The 25249-nt window shown below is 40.2% G+C and overlaps 1 protein-coding gene across 4 annotated transcripts in view; it reads left to right on the forward strand.

The window, feature by feature from the left end:
• The window catches only part of sez6l2 (seizure related 6 homolog (mouse)-like 2), a 73470-nt gene that overhangs the window by 41662 nt on the left and 6559 nt on the right, over nucleotides 1–25249 (forward strand). For all 4 annotated transcript variants that reach the window (XM_061974045.2, XM_061974044.2, XM_061974047.2 and 1 more), the window contains exons 12-18: nucleotides 7556–7750; nucleotides 8171–8309; nucleotides 15949–16145; nucleotides 19601–19795; nucleotides 23757–23951; nucleotides 24031–24222; nucleotides 24361–24399. In XM_061974045.2, the coding sequence (XP_061830029.1) occupies nucleotides 7556–7750; nucleotides 8171–8309; nucleotides 15949–16145; nucleotides 19601–19795; nucleotides 23757–23951; nucleotides 24031–24222; nucleotides 24361–24399 (1152 nt within the window). The remainder of the gene's footprint in view (nucleotides 1–7555; nucleotides 7751–8170; nucleotides 8310–15948; nucleotides 16146–19600; nucleotides 19796–23756; nucleotides 23952–24030; nucleotides 24223–24360; nucleotides 24400–25249) is intronic.

The following is a 25249-nucleotide window of genomic DNA, read 5'->3' on the forward strand; positions in this document are numbered from 1 at the left end:
AGCATATGTTGTTCCAAAACCTGTTTGTACCTTTCAACATTAATGGTGCCTTCACAGATGTGTAAGTTACCCATGCCTTGGGCATTAATGCACCCCCATACCACAGATGCTGGCTTTTGAACTTTGCGTCAATAACAGTCTGGATGGTTCGCTTCCCCTTTGGTCCGGATGACACGATGTCGAACATTTCCAAAAACAATTTGAAATGTGGACTCGTCAGACCACAGAACACTTTTCCACTTTGCATCAGTCCATCTTAGATGATCTCGGGCCCAGAGAAGCCGGCGGCGTTTCTGGATGTTGTTGATAAATGGCTTTCGCTTTGCATAGTAGAGCTTTAACTTGCACTTACAGATGTAGCGACAAACTGTATTTAGTGACAGTGGTTTTCTGAAGTGTTCTTGAGCCCATGTGGTGATATCCTTTAGAGATTGATGTCGGTTTTTGATACAGTGCCGTCTGAGGGATCGAAGGTCACGGTCATTCAATGTTGATTACCGGCCATGCCGCTTACGTGGAGTGATTTCTCCAGATTCTCTGAACCTTTTGATGATATTATGGACCGTAGATGTTGAAATCCCTAAATTTCTTGCAATTGCACTTTGAGAAACGTTGCTCTTAAACTGTTTGACTATTTGCTCACGCAGTTGTGGACAAAGGGGTGTACCTCGCCCCATCCTTTCTTGTGAAAGACTGAGCATTTTTTGGGAAGCTGTTTTTATACCCAATCATGGCACCCACCTGTTCCCAATTAGCCTGCACACCTGTGGGATGTTCCAAATAAGTGTTTGATGAGCATCCCTCAACTTTATCAGTATTTATTGCCACCTTTCCCAACTTCTTTGTCATGTGTTGCTGGCATCAAATTCTAAAGTTAATGATTATTTGCAAAAAAAAAAAATGTTTATCAGTTTGAACATCAAATATGTTGTCTTTGTAGCATATTCAACTGAATATGGGTTGAAAATGATTTGCAAATCATTGTATTCCGTTTATATTTACATCTAACACAATTTCCCAACTCATATTGAAACGGGGTTTGTAAATGAACAAGTAGATTAATAATTAATTTTCTACCACTTGTCCTTAATAATTTTTACTAATTAATAAAATGGAAAATGACACAATATGTTACTGCATACGTCAGCAGACTAATTGGGAGCTTTTGTTTGATTACTTACTAATAAAAGACAAATTGTATTGTATGTTCACTATTTTATTTAAGGACAAACTCGCAATAAGAAACATATGTTTAATGTACAGTAAGACTTTTTTGTTAAAATAAAGCCAATAATGCAATTTTTTAAGGTCCCTTTATTTAGAAAAGTACCGAAAAGTGTCAAAATAATTTCGGTACCGGTACCAAATTATTGGTATCGGGACAACACTAATAAGTACATATACTGTACATGCTAATGATTAGCATTAGCGATTTTGCTAGCGATTTCAGCACCTCCAAATTTGGTCATGAAATCTACAATTAAGGTGCACGTTACCTTCTAACAGCCTAAGTTGAATATGTGCAATACTTACAGTTTAAACACTTTTTAGAGCACAACAAAAGAATAGATTTGGATTAATGGCAAAGACTACTGCCTAGCTACCCAACATATTGTAGCCTATACACTACTGCCATCTATTGTTTAGAATTGCAACTGCATGCAAAGTCTACTATTTAATATTGCAAATGAGACCTAGAAAGTTTAATGAGAAAACACAATTTAACAACAGGACAGCACCAGTGTTGGTAATAACGGCGTTAAAGTATAACAGTGTTATTATTTTCAGTAACGGGTAATCTAATTAATTACTGTTACCATCGTTGCAATGCCGTTGCCGGTACTGAGAATGTGAAGTGGCTCGTTACTACTGTTTGGTTGAATCAAGCGCAAGGTGGCAGGTTTCGGCCAGACATGAGCTGCATGCAGAGAGAAGGGGTGGCAATGATGCTGCCATGGTAAATGTGCTGATGATGATTGACTGGGGGGGTGGATCATGCCCTGCTCACGTCTTGCATGGGGACGGCGTGGAGCGGTTGGGAGAGTGGCCGTGCCAGCAACCTGAGGGTTCCTGGTTCAATGCCCACCTTCTACCAACCTAGTCACGTCCGTTGTGTCCTTGTGCAAGACACTTCACCCTTGCTCCTGATGGGTCGTGGTTAGGGCCTTGCATGGCAGCTCCCACCATCAGTGTGTGAATGGGTGTATGAATGGGTGAATGTGGAAATAGTGTCAAAGCGCTTTGATTACCTTGAAAAGCGCTATACAGGTATAACCCATTTACCATTTACACTGTCTCACTACACGCTCTGACTGACACACAACAAGCGCGCGTTAAATGCGACAAGTCAGAGCCAGGGAAATTCAAAGGTAGCGTTCTCAAACCGTAAAGTACCGGCACTACGTTTTGCTCTTTGAAATTAAAGGGGAACATTATCACAATTTCAGAAGGGTTAAAACCATTAAAAATCAGTTCCCAGTGGCCTATTTAATTTTCTAAGTTTTTTTCAAAATTTTACCCATCACGCAATATCCCTTAAAAAAGCTTCAAAGTGCCTGATTTTAACCATCGTTATATACACCCGTCCATTTTCCTGTGACGTCACACAGTGATGCCAATACAAACAAACAGCAAGGTATAGCGACATTAGCTCCGATTCAGACTCGGATTTCAGCGGCTTAACACTGTCTGATAAGATAATTATTAACAACTATGAACTAGGTTTACAGCATATGAAATACATTTGGCAACAACATGCACTTTGAGAGTGCAGACAGCCCATTTCAGGCGCGCCAATAACATATATTTTTCCACGATTTCAGCACTCAGGTTAACCATACCTAAATAGACACAAAATACTGCATTACACAAGACTACCCGAATGTACTCGAATGATTGAAAAAAATAAATGTTTTTAAGCTAAATTATTGGTAAACACAGTTTATGTATAATAATTTACGTAAAACCACAAGTAATGAATAAAGTTTTCATCAATTAATATATTCTGTAGACATACCCTCATCCGCTCTCTTTTCCTGAAAGCTGATCTGTCCAGTTTTGGAGTTGATGTCAGCAGGCCAGGGAAGCTAGGGTCGATATTCTTCTCTTGATCATCTTCGGTGGCATAAGGGACGGTGTGAGCCAAGACATCCAGGGGGTTTAGCTCGCTCGTCTGCGGGAACAAACTGCCGCCATTGCTTGCCGTGCTACCGAGGTCCGTTGTCCCTGAATAGCTCACACACTCCGGCAGATTCAATGGGGGTCTGGCGGCTGATTTCTTTGACTTTATCGTTGGAAATGCATCTGCTTTGAGTGTCGCAGTATATCCACACATTCTTGCCATCTCTGTCGTAGCATAGCTTTCGTCGGTAAAGTGTGCGGAACAAACGACTGACCATTTCGTCGGCTTTCCCCACACCCTCGTATTTTGAACAAATTTCATCCAATTTCTTGCCACTTTCGCATCTTTGGGCCACTGGTGCAACTTGAATCCGTCCCTGTTCGTGTTGTTACACCCTCCGACAACGCACCGACGAAAGTGAGAAAATGGCGGATTGCTTCCCGATGTGACGTCACGTTGTGACGTCACATCGCTCCGAGAGCAAATAATAGAAAGGCGTTTAATCCGCCAAAATTCACCCATTTAGAGTTCGGAAATCGGTTAAAAAAATATATGGTCTTTTTTTCTGCAACATCAAGGTATATATTGACGCTTACATAGGTCTGGTGATAATGTTCCCCTTTAAAGGCAAGAATGTTTATGTAACATGCACGCTATGTCCAGGAAAATAAACGTGTATCCACGTCGGCCTCAAGCAACTCTAATCGCACCTCACATCAACACATGGCAACATGACACTTGTTGCTGCCGCTAACCCAACACACTTTGGGATTTGGATTAGTTATGATTAATCACAGGTGATTACTCGCTTTGCATAATTAAAATTAGCACAAGAAAGTGCCCCAATATTTGTACACAAATTCAATTTCATTGTGAGAACGTCATCGAGGAACGTTTAAACGTTACTTGAATGCATGTCATTTATTTTCCCCAAACGTGCTAACAGTTTTATCTAAAGTTTTTTCAGGCTGCATTTTGGCACACAGGTGCAGATAGTTGCACTACTTAAGGCCAAATGTTCCTTTGTGTCCTTTTACCTATAAGTTTACATTTTTGGTCTTTTGTACTTTCAATCTTTAATGTTGTTAAATTTTTATTGCTATTAAGTTAAAAAGTTAAAGTACCAATGGTTGTCACACACACAATAGGTGTGGCGAAATTATTCTCTGCATTTGACCCATCACCCTTGATCACCTCCTGTGTGGAGGTGAGGGGAGCAGTGAGCAACAGCGGTGGCAACGCCCGGGAGTCATTTTTGGTGATTTAACCCTCAATTCCAACCCTTGATGCTGAGTGTCAAGCAGGGAAGTAATGGGTCCCATTTTTTATAGTCTTTGATATGACTCGGCCGGGGTTTGAACTCCCAACCTACCGATCTCAGGGCGGACGCTATGCATATCATGTGGCATACTGCAATCTATTAAGTTCAGATAAAATACCGTGTATAGTCTTTTTACTCTTCAGTGAGTAAATACAAACCTATTTTTGATGTTATCGAACGTAGTAGCGTATAAAATAACGAAATGAATAATAACGTCACGGTTACTTTGCTGAGTAACTAATTACTCTTACAATGAGGTAACTGAGTTTCTAACTCAATGACTTTTTGGGAGAAGTAATTTGTAACTGTGACTAATTACTTTTTTAAGGTAAGATGACTGCCAGTGGACAACACAGTTATCATTATCAGCTCACTCTTATATGTTAAAAAGAATAGACTTTATTATTAAACTTTAGCGAGACTACAGTATACTGTGTCATTTTAAAATCTTAGTATTGCACAATAACAATCTACCTTTTAAGACCAGTTTCTTTCTTTCTTTCTTTAGTTTATATCGAACATGAACACACTTACAGCTTATAACATCACACAATTTCATATCATTTCACTTTACATCATGTCCGAAAAGCAGTAGGAAGAAGCAGAGCTTATTTAATCCTACCCCTTTCCCACTTCAGAGCGTTTACAAGTACATACGTTCATTTACTGACTTCTTTTTATAGCAGAATGACATCCGTGAATGATTAATACAGCAGTTTTGTAATAGATAATTAAGTCAGTCACGATACACATACTGAGATGAAGAATATCTTATTTTCAATAAGGTTGAAAGTGTTTCTCATAATTCTTCTTCTTGGTACTTGGAAGCACTATCAATTTGAACAACCTTTTAAACTGGATCATATCAGTACAATGTTTAACATCTTTACTTAATCCATTCCCTAGTTTAATTCCACATACTGATATGCTAAAGGTTCTAAGTGTTGTACGTGCATACAAATGTTTTAAATTATATTTTCCTCTAAGGTTATATTTCTCCTCTTAAGTAGAGAAGAACTGTTGTGCATTCTTTGGTAGCAGGTTATAGAGTGCTTTATACATCATTTTAGCTGTTAGCAATTTTACCAAATCATCGAACTTCAATATTTTTGACTCAATAAATAAAGGGTTTGTTTGTTCTCCGTCATGTCTGTGTGATCATGTTTTGTTTTGGTTATGTTCGGTTTGGTTTTTGGACTTTGGGCACTTTTGTTTGTTTTGTCACCATAGCAACCATTAGTTTCACCTGTTTCACGTTTTGCACTCGCGCACCTGTTGTCAATCATGTCTGTATTATTTAAACCCATTGTTGCCAGGCTGTCGTTCTGGCGACATTACTCTGCTTCGTGTCATGTTTACGGTTTCATGCTTAGTTCACGCTGCTTGTTTCATAGTCCATGCTGCCGTGTTCACGTCATCGCAAGTACGTTTTGTTTATTAATGCCACAGTTAGTGTCTTTTGTTTTTTGTCCATAGTTCTGCCTTTGTGCTAGTTTTTGTTTTTATAGCCAAGTTTTGTACTTCCGCCCTTCTGCGCGTCTTTTGTTTATTCCTTTTATTAGTGTTAAAATAAAGATGTCATTACTTTCACGCCATGTCCGGTCCAAGTTCACTTGCATCTCGGGAAAACAACCACACCATAGTCCACGTACAGACATTCTCTATATCCAACATTATGTATCAGTCTAATTAAATAATTTATAACACAATTGTATACAAGATATATAAGTAGGGGGTACCCGCTCCATCTGTCCATCAGTTTGGGGGTCCGACTCATTTGCCTGGAAAACATTGAAGACCCCCATACTACAGTATACAGCATGTAATGTAACTAAGTCTACATGTGATACTATTCACTTACAGCATGTTTAAAGGCCTACTGAAACCCACTACTACCGACCACGCAGTCTGATAGTTTATATATCAATGATGAAATCTTAACATTGCAACACATGCCAATACGGCCAGGTTAGCTTACTAAAGTACAATTTTTAATTTGGCGCAAAATATCCTGCTGAAAACGTCTCGGTATGATGACGTCAGCGCGTGACGTCACGGATTGTGGAGAACATTTTGGGACAGCATGGTGGCCAGCTATTAAGTCGTCTGTTTTCATCGCAAAATTCCACAGTATTCTGGACATCTGTGTTGGTGAATCTTTTGCAATTTGTTCAATGAACAATTGAGACAGCAAAGAAGAAAGCTGTAGGAGGGAAGCGATGTATTGCGGCCGACTGCAGCAACAGCACAAATACAGCCGGTGTTTCATTTTTTACATTCCCGAAAGATGACAGTCAATCTTTACCATTGGCCTGTGGAGAACTGGGACAACAGAGACTCTTACCAGGAGGACTTTGAGTTGGATATGCAGACACGGTACCGTGAGTACGCATGCAGCTGCGGCTTCCAAACATTTGACATTATATGTGCTGTATGAACTTTGGGGAGATGAACGGTACTTTGGGCTGTGGGATTGAGTGTGTTGTGCAGGTGTTTGAGTTGTATTGGCGGGTCATATGGGCGGGAGGGGGGAGGTGTTTGTTATGCGGGATTAATTTGTGGCATATTAAATATAAGCCTGGTTGTGTTGTGGCTAATAGAGTATTGTGTTTATATACTGTTTTAGTCATTCCCAGCTGAATATCAGGTCCCACCCGCCTCTCACAGCATCTTCCCTATCTGAATCGTTCCCACTGCCCTCTAGTCCTTCACTCTCATTTTCCTCATCCACGAATCTTTCATCCTCGCTCAAATTAATGGGGAAATCGTCGCTTTCTCTGTCCGAATCGCTCTCGCTGCTGGTGGCCATGATTGTAAACAATGTGCAGATGTGAGGAGCTCCACAACCTGTGACATCACGCTACTCGTCTGCTACTTCCGGTACAGGCAGGGCTTTTTTAAAGCGACCAAAAGTTGTGAACATTATCGTCGATGTTCTCTACTAAATCCTTTCAGCAAAAATATGGCAATATCGCGAAATGATCAAGTATGACACATTATATGGACCTGCTATCCCCGTTTAAATAAGAAAATCGCATTTCAGTAGGCCTTTAAGTAGTTTATTCTGGCAAGTATGCTGGGAATTTTCCTCATTTATCTATTTTTCTCTCCAGCTTTCGATGATGAGCACTGCTGGGAGCCCTACATGCCTCATGGCAACTTCAGCAGCAGCGACATCACCTACCAGCTGGGCACCACTGTTACCTTCAGCTGCTCTCCAGGCTATGTCATGGAACAGGGCTCAGCCACTATTGAGTGTGTGGACGCCAGCAATCCCCACTGGAATGATAGTGAACCTGTGTGCAAAGGCAAGGAAGATCTCATTAGGGTTTTTTGCCTATTTATTTGGTGGGGTGGGGGGTAAGCAGCTTTAGTATTTAATTCATCTGGTCAGACTGATTAACCTATTTTTTCTGTCCATCTTGCTGACTTTCTGGGCATCATTATCCTGCTTTAACTGACCTAAATTGTTTGATGTCCATGTTTTTAATGGCAAATAGCTGCAGTTGGTCTTCTTTGTGACTCATACGCCTTGTTTTTCTACCTCATGGGATCCAAATAATGAGGTGGTTGAGTCAGAGTAATTAATCTTCATTGATTGAAGGCCGCTACATAGTAGAAGTTTAATTATTAAACAGACACAACACTTAATGGCCCGTTTCTGTATTCTGTTTCAGCATATTTGGCTGTTGTCATTTGACTTAGTTTTTTTTCTTTTGCTCCATCAGCTCTGTGTGGAGGGGAGCTGACCGAACCCTCTGGCACCATCCTGTCTCCTGATTGGCCCCAGAGCTACTCCAAGGGTCTGGATTGCTTATGGCAGATCCACGGCAACGAGGAGAAGCGCATTGAACTGGACATCCATATGTGAGTTATAAGCTGTCACAAGACATAGATAGAACGTTGATGATACATACACTATTTGGCCACCCATCCAAATGATCAGAATCAGGTGTCCTAATCACTTGGCCCAGCCACAGTTGTATAAAATCAAGCACTTAGGCATGGAGACTGTTTCTACAAACATTTGTGAAAGAATGGGCAGCTCTCAGTAGCTCAGTGATTTCCAGCGTGGAACTGTCATAGGATGCCACCTGTGCAACAAATCCAGTCGTAAAATTTCCTCGCTCCTAAATATTCTGGATTTGGAGGTTGCCAGGAGAACGGTACATTTCGGACTGCATTGTGCCGAGTGTGAAATTTGGTGGTGGAGGAATTATGGTGTGTGGTTGTTTTTCAGGAGTTGGGCTTGGCCCCTTAGCTCCAGTGAAATAAACTTTGAATACTCCAGGATACCAAAACATTTTGTACAATTTCATGCTCCCAACCTTGTGGGAACAGTTTGGAGCGGGCCCCTTCCTCTTCCAACATGACTGTGCACCACAAGTGCACAAAGCAAAGTCCATAAAGACATGGATGACAGAGTCTGGTGTGGATGAACTTGACTGGCCTGCACAGAGTCCTGACCTGAACCCGATAGAACTCCTTTGGGATGAATTAGAACGGAGACTGAGAGCCAGGCCTTCTCAACCAACATCCGTGTGTGACCTCACCAATGCGCTTTTGGATGAATGGTCGAAAATTCCGATAAACACACTCCGCAACCTTGTGGACAGCCTTCCCAGAAGAGTTGAAGCTGTAATAGCTGCAATAAATGGACCGACATCATATTGAACCCTATGGGTTAGGAATGGGATGGCACTTTCAAGTTCATATGTGAGGCAAGGCAGGTGGCCAAATACTTTTGGCAATATAGTGTACATGCTCTTTAAAACAGACTTTGAAACAACGTTGTAAAATAGTTGTATTTGTAAATTGAGACAACGTTGGTGTCTATAGTCGGATCCACGTTGTTGGTTGGGATATGACCAAATTTCAATGGTCAAATTAGCGTCACAGCCTGACATTGAATAAACTTTGTCAAAGAGCATGTTGTTTCAACGTTGTATTTGTGTTGTGAAATATTGGTTGGAAAACAACCAAAATTCAATGGTCAAATCAACATTGATTAAATGTCGTCAAAAAGCATGTTGTTCCAACATTATGTTTGAGTTGCTCAACGTCAGGACCTAATTCAACAAGTTCTTAACGTTATACTAATGTCTTGTGACTGCTGGATTGGCTTACTTTCAGAAAAAAACAAACGCTATGGGTCTGATCTACAAACCCTGTTTCCATATGAGTTGGGAAATTGTGTTAGATGTAAATATAAACGGAATACAATGATTTGCAAATCATTTTCAACCCATATTCAGTTGAATATGCTACAAAGACAACATATTTGATGTTCAAACTGATACACTTTTTTTTTTGTTGCAAATAATCATTAACTTTAGAATTTGATGCCAGCAACATGTGACAAAGAAGTTGGGAAAGGTGGCAATAAATACTGATAAAGTTGAGGAATGCTCATCAAACACTTATTTGGAACATCCCACAGGTGAACAGGCAAATTGGGAACAGGTGGGTGCCATGATTGGGTATAAAAGTAGATTCCATGAAATGCTCAGTCATTCACAAACAAGGATGGGGCGAGGGTCACCACTTTGTCAACAAATGCGTGAGCAAATTGTTGAACAGTTTAAGAAAACCCTTTCTCAACCAGCTATTGCAAGGAATTTACAGTCCGTAATATCATCAAAGGGTTCAGAGAATCTGGAGAAATCACTGCACGTAAGCAGCTAAGCCCGTGACCTTCGATTGCTCAGGCTGTACTGCATCAACAAGCGGCATCAGTGTGTAAAGGATATCACCACATGGGCTCAGGAACACTTCAGAAACCCACTGTCAGTAACTACAGTTGGTCACTACATCTTTAAGTGCAAGTTAAAACTCTCCTATGCAAGGCGAAAACCGTTTATCAACAACACCCAGAAACGCGGTCGGCTTTGCTGGGCCTGAGCTCATCTAAGATGGACTGATACAAAGTGGAAAAGTGTTCTGTCGTCTGACGAGTCCACATTTCAAATTGTTTTTGGAAACTGTGGACGTCGTGTCCTCCGGACCAAAGAGGAAAAGAACCATCCGGATTGTTATAGGCGCAAAGTTGAAAAGCCAGCATCTGTGATGGTATAGGGGTGTAATAGTGCCCAAGACATGGGTAACTTACACATCCGTGAAGGCGCCATTAATGCTGAAAGGTACATACAGGTTTTGGAGCAACATATGTTGCCATCCAAGCAATGTTACCATGGACGCCCCTGCTTATTTCAGCAAGACAATGCCAAGCCACGTGTTACATCAACGTGGCTTCATAGTAAAAGAGTGCGGGTACTAGACTGGCCTGCCTGTAGTCCAGACCTGTCTCCCATTGAAAATGTGTGGCGCATTATGAAGCCTAAAATACCACAACGGAGACCCCCGGACTGTTGAACAACTTAAGCTGTACATCAAGCAAGAATGGGAAAGAATTCCACCTGAGAAGCTTAAGAAATGTGTCTCCTCAGTTCCCAAACGTTTACTGAGTGTTGTTAAAAGGAAAGGCCATGTAACACAGTGGCGAACATGCCCTTTCCCAACTACTTTGGCACGTGTTGCAGCCATGAAATTCTAAGTTAATTATCATTTGCAAAAAAAAAATAAAGTTTATGAGTTTGAACATCAAATATCTTGTCTTTGTAGTGCATTCAATTGAATATGGGTTGAAAAGAATTTGCAAATCATTGTATTCCGTTTATATTTACATCTAACACAATTTCCCAACTCATATGGAAACGGGGTTTGTACTAAGATGCAAAGAACAAGTGTTAAAAGCATGTGCAAACTATAAAATTGCATGTACTATTAGTGGGCGATCTACTAAGACTGCGTGTACAATTAATAACAATTACAAAAGTGTTTATTTATTTTTTTATGTTTTTTATTTATGTTCTAACTATCGTGGGATCACACTCCTCAGCCTTCCCGGTAAGGTCTATTCAGGTGTACTGGAGAGGAGGCTACGCCGGATAGTCGAACCTCGGATTCAGGAGGAACAGTGTGGTTTTCGTCCTGGTCGTGGAACTGTGGACCAGCTCTATACTCTCGGCAGGGTCCTTGAGGGTGCATGGGAGTTTGCCCAACCAGTCTACATGTGCTTTGTGGACTTGGAGAAGGCATTCGACCGTGTCCCTCGGGAAGTCCTGTGGGGAGTGCTCAGAGAGTATGGGGTTTCGGACTGTCTGATTGTGGCGGTCCGCTCCCTGTATGATCAGTGTCAGAGCTTGGTTCGCATTGCCGGCAGTAAGTCGGACACGTTTCCGGTGAGGGTTGGACTCCGCCAAGGCTGCCCTTTGTCACCGATTCTGTTCATAACTTTTATGGACAGAATTTCTAGGCGCAGTCAAGGCGTTGAGGGGATCCGGTTTGGTGGCTGCAGGATTAGGTCTCTGCTTTTTGCAGATGATTTGGTCCTGATGGCTTCATCTGGCCAGGATCTTCAGCTCTCACTGGATCGGTTCGCAGCTGAGTGTGAAGCGACTGGGATGAGAATCAGCACCTCCAAGTCCGAGTCCATGGTTCTCGCCCGGAAAAGGGTGGAGTGCCATCTCCGGGTTGGGGAGGAGATCTTGCCCCAAGTGGAGGAGTTCAAGTACCTGGGAGTCTTGTTCACGAGTGAGGGAAGAGTGGATCGTGAGATCGACAGGCGGATCGGTGCGGCGTCTTCAGTAATGCGGACGCTGTATCGATCCGTTGTGGTGAAGAAGGAGCTGAGCCGGAAGGCAAAGCTCTCAATTTACCGGTCGATCTACGTTCCCATCCTCACCTATGGTCATGAGCTTTGGGTTATGACCGAAAGGACAAGATCACGGGTACAAGCGGCCGAAATGAGTTTCCTCCGCCGGGTGGCGGGGCTCTCCCTTAGAGATAGGGTGAGAAGCTCTGTCATCCGGGGGGAGCTCAAAGTAAAGCCGCTGCTCCTCCGCATCGAGAGGAGCCAGATGAGGTGGTTCGGGCATCTGGTCAGGATGCCACCCGAGCGCCTCCCTAAGGAGGTGTTTAGGGCATGTCCGACCGGTAGGAGGCCACGAGGAAGACCCAGGACACGTTGGGAAGACTATGTCTCCCGGCTGGCCTGGGAACGCCTCGGGATCCCCCGGGAGGAGCTGGACGAAGTGGCTGGGGAGAGGGAAGTCTGGGCTTCCCTGCTTAGGCTGCTGCCCCCGCGACCCGACCTCGGATAAGCGGAAGAAGATGGATGGATGGTTTATTTATTTTTTAAACATTTGCTTATTAGATTTTTGACATGTACAGTTCAGAAATACAAACCCAAAACCAGTGAAGTTGGCACGTTGTGTAAATTGTAAATAAAAACAGAATCGACTGAATCGAGAAGTGTTTTGAATCGAATCATTACCTCTAAGAATCAAATCGAACCATGTGGTGCCCAAAGATTCCACAGTCCAACTATTTTACCAGTAAGTCAAGCGCACACGACATCTGGGTGGCAGCCATATTTACTCTTTGTTCCTCAGTGCCCTCTTTTGGCCACATGTGATTGCAACATATCATGACAGTCTCTTCCTCCAGTGATAATGGTACTTTACCACGATACACATTTTTAGAAATGCAGTCTAATTGTTATTACCTTAGGGTAGTGGCTCCTCACTGTGTATGGAGACACATAATTACCTACTAGCTTGTCAGCCGGGGGACTAGAAATAAATAAGTGAAAGGGGATCAGCATTTGTGATTGGCATTGAAAGGCATTAATCGGCAATTGCGATCACATACTTTTTTAGGAAAATCGTGCAATACTAATCGGTGGCCGATCATTTGGCACATTACTTAATGGCATCAAAACAGTGCCAAAATCTTTGTGCATAAAAAACACACTATGCCTGTCCATGGCCTCTCTATGCACGCGCAGCCTCATTTTTGCATACAAAATTGGAGAGGATGAGAGCTGCTGAGCCGGCTGTTCAATGCCAAAAGGGTGGAACGTCTCGCATGTTGAGAAAGAGAAAGAGAAAGCAATATCGCAAGCAAACAGAGTACGCGCGCGAGCAAAAAGATACCGCAGAGAGGCCATGTGCACGGATTTTACACGCATCCAGTTATCAAATACTATCCATGATGATAAAATGTATCTAATACGTGAAAATTAGTGCTGTCAAATGTTTTATTCTTTCAGATTAATCACAATTTTGAATTCAAAATTTATCCTGATCAGTTACAATTTTGAATAATATTTGGACACAAAAGCACTCCATGTTTCATTCGAATGCACTGCAATTATTTTCTCAAAACTTGCAAACAGTTTTATTTAATGTCCAGTCAGGGTTTATTTTGATGTGAAATTTGCCTGAGAGCACAACAATGGGAGTCTCTTCCCTTCTTTTGGCGGATGCATGGCCCTAATCACTGACCGTATAACAACCATCCACAGTAAAAACAAATAGCGAAATTAATCTGCGTTTATGAATGATTAATGCGATAATTTCGTGTGGTTAATCCAGGGGTCGGCAACCCAAAACGTTGAAAGAGCCATTTTGGACCAAAAATACAAAAAACAAATCTGTCTGGAGCCTCAAAAAATGAAAAGCCGTATATAAGTCTTATAATGAAGGCAACACATGACGTAAATGTCTATAGTAGCTATAATAGCCTACTATCAAAATGACTGTGTCGCAGGCTGAAGCAAATCTTTGTTGACAGAAATGTTTAAATTTAATATTAATTCTACACATTTTTACAACATTAGAAACCATTAGTAAATCAGAGGCTACTTAGAAGGTGAGATAACTCCTGGAAATTATTGGCTTTTAATGGCCAAAGGTATAGATGTGTGTGTCCAAGTTAAAGGAAACGGCAGGCTGTCTTCTTTTAATAGATTTATTACAATCTTTGGCAAGCTCGGTAGTGTTTGCTGTGGTCTGGAACAACATGGCACACAAACAAATGCAGCCAATATTACATACAGATATTGTGTCAAGAGACATGCAAAACTAAATTATGTACAAAGAGGATAAAACTAAAGGATATTAAATGAGCTCAAATATACCTACAAATGAGGCATAATGATGCGATATGTACATACAGCTAGCCTAAATAGCATGTTAGCATGGATTAGCTTGCAGTCATGCACTGACCAAATATGCCTGATTAGCACTCCAACAAGTCAATAATCAGAATCAGAATCAGAAATACTTTATTAATCCCCGAGGGGAAATTAAAATTTTCAGCACAATCCCATTCAAGATCAGACAAACATAACAGGGAGACAGAACAGGATCGCTGACGGTTCTGCCAACTTCCGGCGCCATTTACAAAAAAGGTGAGATACAGGTAAACAATGGGGGGGGGGAGAAAACAAAATCGGTCTAAGCCTGGGCCCCTGGAGAGGGGGTCCAGACTGAGGCCAAGGGAAAAAACAACTCATAGCCATAGCACCATAACATTTGATTTTTATTAAGGATCCCCATTAGCTGGTTGCCTCAACAACCCACTAGTCTTCCTGGGGTCCACAATTCAATACAATTACAAGTAAAAGCATATAATTATAACTACACAACACAGAAAAAAAAATAAAAGCATCAATAAGAAAACAAGCAAACAATTTACAGTCACAGAATAATAATTACCATATAAATGTAACTATATTATATTATTATATTATATAACATCAACAAAGTGCACCTTTGTGCATTCACGTACAACATAAAATGTTTGGTGGACAAAATGAGACAAAGGAGTGGAAGATTTTACATGTAGACAAACTGTTGTGTCACAGTCCACACTATGGTGAGTTCAATAACCGCCGAAATTAGTAGGACAAAACGATGTTCACCAAATACTCTCATCAGTGAAGCATACACACAAACATATTCAACAGTGGGCTTTCTAACAATTGGGAAAGTGTGTGTCATGTTTGTCCTCAAACAAAAAACATACTGATACAAAAAAATCATTTTTCCCCCATCTTATTCCATTTTCAATCCTTTTTTATAAATACTCCAGGGAGCCACTAGGGCGGCACTAAAGAGCCATGAGTTAACTTGTTTTTTTTTTGACAGTCCTTGTAAAAAAAAAAAAATCTAACATCCCAGCAAGCACAAGACATTGAAACAATTTTGAGAACTTGTTGAAATAGGTCCTGACATTAAGTAACTCAAACCTAACGTTGAAACAACATGCTTTTTGATGACGTTTAACCAATGTTGGGTTCTGACGTTGATTTGACCATTGAATTCTGGACATTTCCCTACCAATATTCCACAACACAAATACAACGTTGAAACAACATTCTTTTTTGACAACGTTTGTTCAATGTCAGGTTGTGACGTTCATTTGACCATTGAAATTTGGTAATTTCCCAACCAACAACGTGGCTCCAACATCGGACATCAACATTGTCTCAATTTAAAAATGCAACAACTTTGCAACGTATTTTCAAAGTCAGTTTTAAAGGACATGTATGTATAATCAACGTTGTATCAATGTTTTGTGCCTGCTGGGATTAACAATTTGTCCGTTATTAAATGCTATTTTCTGTCTCTCTGTCTCCCCTCCCGCCCCCTTTAAAAAGTTTAAATATTCGCCACACTGACGTGCTGACCATTTTTGACGGCCGCGATCTCATGTCCCACGCCATCGGCCAGTACCTGGGATCCAAAGAACGATTCAAAGTCGTGTCAGGGGGGTCAGAGGTCACCATTCAATTCCAGAGTGATCCGGAGGATGCCAGCTTCATCCTAAGTCAGGGATTCCTCATTCATTATCGTGGTAAGTTTTGTTTTAGTCAATAGACAGTTGGTTTGTTTACTACAGTATAATGTTTTCCCGATACCAATATTTTGGTACTGGAGCCGGTACTTTTCGATACTTTTTTATAAATAAAGGGGACCACAAAAAATTGCATTATTGGCTTTATTTTAACAAAAAATCTTACGGTACATTAAACATATGTTTCTTATTGCAAGTTTGTCCTTAAATGAAATAGTGAACATACAAGACAACTTGTCTTTTATTAGTAAGTAAGCAAACAAAGGCTCCTAATTAGTCTGCTGACATATGCAGTAACATATTGTGTCATTTATCATTGTATTATTTTGTCAACATTATTAAGGACAAGTGGTAGAAAATGAATTATCAATCTACTTGTTCATTTACTGTTAATATCTGCTTACTTTCTTTTTTAACATGTTCTGTCTACACTTCTGTTCAAATGTAATAATCACTTATTCTTCTGTTGTTTGGAGGATTTACATTAGTTTTGGATGATACCACAAATTTGGGTATCAATCCGATACCAAGTCGTTACAGGATCATACGTTGGTCATATTCAAAGTCTTCATGTGTCCAGGGACGTATTTCGAGTTTATAAACATAATATAAACTTTAAAAAAACGAAAGAAGATTTTGTGATGCTAAAAAATATTGATGTAATCATAGTAGTATCGACTAGATACGCTCCTGTACTTGGTATCATTACAGTGGATGTCAGGTGTAAATCCACCAATGGCGTTTGTTTACATTTTGACGCCGGTGAGCTACAGTGTGTAGTGAAGCATGTTTAGCTATTTATCGTCCTGCAGGGATGATACTTGTGAGAAACTTACTTTTTTTGTCGCCATGGAGACAAGGATTAGTGATTTACAAGTAGCTACAACACTGCAGACAGCGGCTGGACGTTAGCCGCTAGCTAGCTAGCCAAGTCTTGAAGCATCTCTTCCTGAGGGTGTTTCAGTGTTATAACTTCACCTTTTTCGTTAGTTTTTAGACCAGAATGCGTCCATTCTCCCTTTTCTGTCTACACACTGTGTCTGCTTGTAAGTACTCCGTGATTGTGCGCCGCCGAACATGCTCGTCTGCTCGTAAAAAACAGCGGGGGGAGGGGCCGGTACTTTTTAGAGGCGGTATAGTACCGAGTATGATTCATTAGTACCGGTATACCGTACAACCCGACCAGGCCCGGCCCTAACCAATCTGGCGCCCTAGGCAAGATTTTAGGTGGCGCCCCCCCACATCAGCAGTGAAGTGTATATACTCAGAGGTGGGTAGTAACGCGCTACATTTACTCCGTTACATCTACTTGAGTAACTTTTGGGATAAATTGTACTTCTAAGAGTAGTTTTAATGCAACATACTTTTACTTTTACTTGAGTATATTTATAGAGAAGAAACGCTACTTTTACTCCGCTACTTTTATCTACATTCAGCTCGCTACTCGCTACTAATTTTTATCGATCTGTTAATGCACGCTTTGTTTGTTTTGGTCTGTCAGACAGACCTTCATAGTGCCTGCGTTTCAACAAATACAGTCACTGGTGACGTTCACTCCGTTCCACCAATCAGATGCAGTCACTGGTGACGTTGGACCAATCAAACAGAGCCAGGGGTCACATGACCTGACTTAAACAAGTTGAAAAACTTATTGGGGTGTTACCATTTAGTGGTCAATTGTACGGAATATGTACTGTACTGTGCAATCTACTAATACAAGTTCCAATCAATCAATCAAAAGTGTGAAGGAAAAAAGACCATTTTTTATTTCAACCGTACACCCCGTCAAAAGCCTAAAGACTGACTGCACAGTTCCTGTCTTCACAATAAAAGTGCCGCTCCATCGCGCCTGCGCTTTCAAAATAAGAGTCTCCGAAAGCCTGCGCAAACAAGCTAGCAAGCTACGGAGTTTGCCGCCAATGTATTTCTTGTAAAGTGTATAAAAACGAATATGGAAGCTGGACATATAAGATGCCAAAAACCAACCACTTTCATGTGGTATTAGACAGAAAGGAGGAACTTTTTTTCTCCTCCATTTGAAAACGTGGACGTTTGTCATCACTACTGTCTGATTCCAATCAATGCAAGTCATCAGAATCAGGTAATACACCAACTTATATTCTTGTCTTCATGAAAGAAAGGAATCTATATGTTTTAAACATGCATGTATATTCATTAAAACACTATTAACATGTAAACAAAAACGGCAAAAAAAAAAAATATTAATTATATACTGTATATATCAATGTATGTATATATATATATATATATATATATATATATATATATATATATATATATATATATATATATATATATATATGTGTGTGTGTGTATATATATATATATATGTATATATGTGTGTGTGTATATATATATATATATATATATATATATATATATATATATATATATATATATATATGATATGTGTGTGTATGTTACTCATCAGTTACTCAGTACTTGAGTAGTTTTTTTACAACATACTTTTTACTTTTACTCAAGTAAATATTTGGGTGACTACTCCTTACTTTTACTTGAGTAATAAATCTCTAAAGTAACAGTACTCTTACTTGAGTACAATTTCTGGCTACTCTACCCACCTCTGTATATACTCACAAGAAACCGAATAGCTTTGTCTTTGACCTTTTTTTTTTTACTTACAACTATACCTAATATATAAGGGATGGAAAAGTGACTATTACCTGCAGGGCAAACATTAGCTAACCAGAAGGCAATAACAATGTAAACAAAAAACACGTGCTTAAAATATCTAATACAAATATGTCCCTGAGGAATGTAAGGTGGGAGTACTGTAATTACCTAACGTTACATTATTATTTTCCATAACAATTTAGCCCCCTCCACAATAATTACCCGACGTTAAAACAAAACTAGCTATTTATTGATTAGCAATTGCCGAATCATGTAACATTAGCTTAATGCTAAAAAGCCAGGTTACTATCACATTCTGTAACAGACAAATAATTTCATGTAGGCTAACGTTACCTACCTGCTACCTCTGTCTTTTCTCGTTTCTCCTCCTCTTCTTTTCTCTTTTTTCTTCCCTGGGCACCTGACAGTTTTGGCCGTTTTGACATCTTGTGTTGATTTTTTGATGTGGTGACGTCCAAAAAGAGTCATGATACGGGAAGGGAGGAGGCGCGCCGTGCGTGGGGGAAGGGGGGGGGGTAATGTTGTAACAAATAATATTTCTATTAAATAGGCTTTACTTTGCATTTTAATTAACGTGGGATTATTTTTTGTATTTAGAAATAATAGTACCAACTTTTATTTTATTATTTTTTTTTCTCCAACATTTGTGGCACTGGCGTGGCGCCCCCTGATGGACGGCGCCCTTAGCATTTGCCTATACGGCCTATGCCACGGGCCGGCCCTGAACCCGACTACAGTATAACACTTAATACTGTGCATTATGTATTTGTGTCATACAGAGGTGGAGCCAAATGACACCTGCCCCACTCTTCCTCAAATCGAGTTTGGATGGATCAGCTCGTCCCACTCTGCCCCCGTGAGAGGAAGTGTACTGACCTATCAGTGCCAACCAGGATATGACATCAATGGTTCGGACATCATCACCTGTCAGTGGGACCTCTCCTGGAGTAGCAGCCCACCTACCTGTGTCAAAGGTTCCATTTCCTTTCTTACAGCAATGCACAGTACTCAACCATACACAAAATAACGATAAACATTTTTTTGCACATTTATGCAGAGCCTTGTTGCTAGGCAGAATTCGGAGGACGCATTCGAATGTGCCCCAGAGCCCAATATGTTTTTTTTTTAAATACACCAATCATGCTTACTAAGCTGTTGCCTTGGCAACTTGGGGGGAATGATCAAAAAGCAAAGAAAGGAGAGGGACACATGGCAGAAACACCGTAAGACAAAGAAAACACAACTTAAATCTCAAACACACATTTAAAAAGGAGGGTTTGTACTGCTGGATTTGGTGGGGCGCTTCCCTATTAGCCTTTAAGCCATATCGTCCAAATGACTGAAATTTCACTAACACATTCTCTTAATGTATGTTTACTCCTGACACTTATTCTGGCAGTCATTTCCCATAATTGCAGTTATTTTTTTAATAATAGGTAGGTTTGACTTAGGTTAATAATAGGTAATAACTGTACTTAAAACGCCCCCTTTCAGTCGCCAGACTGGATACATGACATCATCTACAGAACTGAAGCCCTTTCCCCCACATAGACAGTGCAGAAAAAGACATGTAAAACTATTTTTTTTTTAACTTAATTGCATTTTGATTTTTTGATTTTCAGGCTCAAGATTTCTTCAAAACTGATACTTATTTTCCAGACTATGGAGCGCACCGGGATATAAGTGGCACCCACTAAATTTTAGAAGAAAGAAGTATTTTTCCATATATTAGTCACACCGGACTATAAGCCGCAGATGTGAAAAGAGTTATTTACACAGAAATATTCTGTAAATGCTTTTTTTTTTCTGTTTATTTAATTTATATATTTGTAGATATTACTTAGTTTTTTTGTTGTTCCTTTCTTTTTGGGGGGGAGGGAGAGTGGGTGGTATGGATGGGATATAAACAAAAACATTTTGACATTTAGGGCAGACAATAAATATATGATTTATGTGAATATGATGTAATGGAAAGGAATGTTTGATGCTGGATATCAATAAAAATTAAATGAAAAAAAAAGTAAATGCTTATTTAAATACCTTAATTGTTTCCAAACAGTGTCTGTAAAACAGCAGTAAAACGGATAATGAAACCAAACAGAAGTCATCGTCATGGACCTAGTAACTGCGGAAGCTTGCTCTCCAATCAGCTAAACCGACTCAATAACTCCACGGTGACATTTTGGTGAATTTACTGAGGAATTAGTGAAACTGGAACAATACCAAAATAATGCCATTTTAAGTTAATACTACTACACAGAAACGTAAACGTGTTAGCGTATTAGCTCATGTTAACGACGCTAGCATCATTGGCAAGGCAAGGCAAGGCAAGGCAACTTTATTTATATAGCACTTTGGTCCAATTTAAAAATTGGACCAAAGTGCTTTACAGGTTAAAAAGCATAGACATTACATTACGATATCACGTGCAAATATGCATGAAAACACTCCTACAGACATCACACTTTGGACGGTTTAGTAGGTATAAACAGTTCTAGTTAAAACTTACAAACGTTGCTTGGAGTGATGAATGAAGAATCCATAGTGGAAACGCTATGCACGGCTGGAAGACAAACACGGTTAAAAACAAAAGGCACTGCCGTAAATGGAAAAAACACCTGCAGTGGGCAAACTCATCCATAAGACGACACAGCACAAGCAATAAAACGCTTACAATGTGTATTTTAAACTATTTTTATTATGGCTGTTATCTGAGGAAAAAATCCATAAATGGCCTGCCACGGAGTTCAAACTGTAAAAAAAAAAAAGTTCAGTTAAAGTTAAAGTACCAATGATTGTCACACACACACTATGTAGCGGTTCATAGTCCGGAATTTACGGTAGTTTACATTATGAGCGATAAAGAAATATATAAAAGAATAAACTTCCTTGCACTTTCATCTCCTAGACATCATAGCCTGTGTTTCCTCGTGCTCTTTCAGCCTTTCCTTAAGCATCTTGAGGAAAACATCAGTAGAAGAGGATGCACAATAGAGTAATAGGAGCTTACCGTCTTTTTCTCAGTCTTTCTCCACTCGAGGGTGCACCTCATTTGGTGTGTCCCATTTTGCGGCAGTCAATTTGGCTGTTAAGGTCTGTACTTTTCTTACATTCCCATCATTTGTAGATGTATGCAGGTAACTACTTCTGTACCTGCAACAACGCATCTGACAGACATGTGTTTATTCCTTCAAATTATGCGCGAAAATCAGAATCAGAATCAGAAGTACTTTATTAATCCCCGAGGGGAAATTAAGATTTTCAGCACAATCCCATTCAAGAGCAGACAAACATTACAGGGAGACAGAACAGGATCGCTGATGGGTCTGCCAACTTCCGGCGCCCCTTACAAAAAAGGTGAGAAACAGGTAAACGAAAAGATAATCAGTCTAAGCCTGGGCCCCTGGAGAGGGAGTCCAGACTAAGGCCAAGGAAGAAGAAAAAACAACCTCATAGCCATAGCACACCTGTGTGTAAGAGGGAAACATCAAAGGACATTAAAGACATTAAAAGAGCAGAGCTGATGCAACCATCTGCCACTCCAGCAGTGTCATTTCTGCATACAGCTGCAAAAGTAAAACAAAAACAAAAAAATTATAATTAACCAATAATATATATTGCGCACACACGATTGCACCATGCATAGACAAGCAACCAAACAAAAACATAATTTCAGCACCCATATACACTGTGGTGGCCTCTGCGGTGTTCCACACCATCCTCTGCTGGGGAGTAGGGAGCATGGCCAGAGCCCGCAGCAGACCCAACAAAGCAACCAAGAGAGCCGACTCCACCCTCGGCCGCCCACTAACTCTCGGTCTGTGTCCAGTCTGCATGGATGAGCGAGGATGGGATATGGCAGGGTTGTCAAAATCATTTTAGATCGGGGCCCACATGGAGAAAAATCTACTTCCAAGTGGGCCGGACTGGTAAAATCACAGCACGATAACTTAAAAATAAAGACAACTTCAAATTGTTTTTCTTTGTTTAAAAATAGAACAAGCACATTCTGAAAATGTACAAATCATCATTGTTGTGGTTTTTTTTACACTTATATGTTGCGGTTAATAGTGTTCTACCTTTATTTGTCGTTATTTATACTTTCTTAATAAATTATGTGATAATGTTCATCAGTTGACTCATTGGTGTTAATTTTCAATCTATCAAGATAAAAAAATAATATCAAAATCAAATTACAGGATGTTATTTCTGGTTATTCCTCGACTAATGTACTAACATCATGTGGTGTATTTTTTTTTACATATGTAGCATCATCTACAAAGATACAAAGAATTGGATCTAGTAGACACATTTACAACAGCAGTTTCTTTCAATCCAAAATTTTGGCTCATTTTTATACTTAGCAAACTCATCCCGCGGGCCAGATTAAACCATAAGGCCCGCAGGCCTTACGTTTGACACCCCTGGTCTAAGGAGACCCAGGTGTCCTTGGATAACATAATAAATAATATGTTTATAATAATATAATATAATAAATAATAAATAAAATAAAAGGTTGATTGGCAACACTAAATTGGGCCTAGTGTGTGAATGTGAGTGTGAATGTTGTCTGTCTCTCTGTGTTGGCCCAGCGATGAGGTGGCGACTTGTCAAGGGTGTACCCCGCCTTCTGCCCGAATGCAGCTGAGATAGGCTCCAGCACCCCCGCGACCTCGAACAGGACAAGCGGTAGAAAATGGATAGATGGATGGATATAATCAAATAAATAAATAACATGAATTGGGATAAAGATGCAACCACAACACAAACTACGCAGTATGAAATTGCCTCCAATTTTCTATAGGTGATGCTGAAACTTGTCAGAAAACAATCCTAAAATCACGACTGAGTGTATTTTTTACCTCCCAAACAAATGACTTTATGCAGCTAAAAAGCAGGAAATAGATTGCTGTCGTTTGTTTTCCACGTCCACAGTCCAGCAGTGTCCTGACCCGGGCGAGGTTGTCAACGGAGCGCGCTCAGTGCGCCCCGAAGCCGGCTTTGCAGTCGGAACCGTCGTCCGTTTCTCGTGTAACCAAGGTTACCAACTCGAGGGTCCCAGCCAAATCTCCTGCCACGGACGAGACACCGGTACACCCAAATGGAGCGACCACAGCCCGAAGTGTGTCTGTAAGTTGTCATTCCTGCAGTTTGTCCACGTTGTGCATGTGTAGAAATGAACTCCAATGACCATCCTCAATGTGTCCAGTAAAATACGACCCATGCCCGAACCCTGGCGTCCCGGACAATGGCTACCAAACGTTGTACAAGCACAGCTACCAGGCAGGAGAAAATCTGCGCTTCTTCTGCTATGAGGGCTACGAGCTCATCGGTGAGGTGATTATTTCCTGTGTTCCCGGACATCCGTCTCAGTGGAACAGCCCACCACCCTTTTGCAAAGGTAAAGATCCCCCCACTCGCATCGTTCTGCAATGCTCTGGAAGCGCAACAATGTTTACTCTTTGGGATATTATCTTAGTAAAATGTTGAATAATTGCAGAAAATAACACGTTGACCTGGCTTGTTTATTTTAACACAGTGGCCTATGAGGAGCTTCTGGATGATCACAAATTAGAAGGTGAGTACTGTATAATTGTTTTTTTGATCCCTTTGAGTCATTATTTATTCTGTAACATTTCATTTTCCAATGGTTGTTATTTCGAAATAGTGAAAACCCATTATTAGGGCTGTCAAAATGAACACAGCAATGGAGATTAATCCATCGTCTTAATTTATCTGAAGCAAAATGTCAACACAATTAACCCATCTGCAGTGCAAAATGACCCAAAAGTCTTGGAATATCCCTGGCAAAGCATTGGTCCAAGTAGTTTTTTTTAATTACTTTATTGCAATGGATTCACAAAATGTTACAATATCGTATTCTTTAACATTGCTTCTTTTTTTAAAGAAAAAAAAAAATCATAATTACAGTAGAGAAGGGATTCAAATGGCCCCATTCCTGGGTGGATCTCGCATAAGAGGAAGGGCGGGGTTTAATCATTTTGCAATGCAGTCTGCTAAAAATGATGGAAAGCGCCATTCTACATAGCAACTGACGCTGTGGTCAAAGTTGGAATAGCCAACAAACACATGTTAAGATATTCAACACTCTACTGCCATCTGATGGCTAAAAGGGATAGTGCACCCCCCAATTTGTCACGTTTCATGTTTCAGGAAAAACTGCAACAAATGTGGCCTTACGAATTCCCTTCTATTGTACAGTAAATTTCATTTATTTAAAAAAATAGAGAAAAATGGCATTATCTTGTCTTTTAACATAGCTTATTTTGTCTTTTTTTGAATAAACAATAATTACAATGAATTTTATATATTAAAAAATAAACAAATATATTAAAAATGGCAGAACTACAAAAATATAATTACTTTATTGCAATGGTTTCACAAAAGTATATAATATCTTGTCCACG

The sequence above is a fragment of the Nerophis lumbriciformis genome, linkage group LG22, assembly GCF_033978685.3.
Source record: "Nerophis lumbriciformis linkage group LG22, RoL_Nlum_v2.1, whole genome shotgun sequence".
In the NCBI taxonomy this organism is placed as follows: domain Eukaryota; kingdom Metazoa; phylum Chordata; class Actinopteri; order Syngnathiformes; family Syngnathidae; genus Nerophis; species Nerophis lumbriciformis.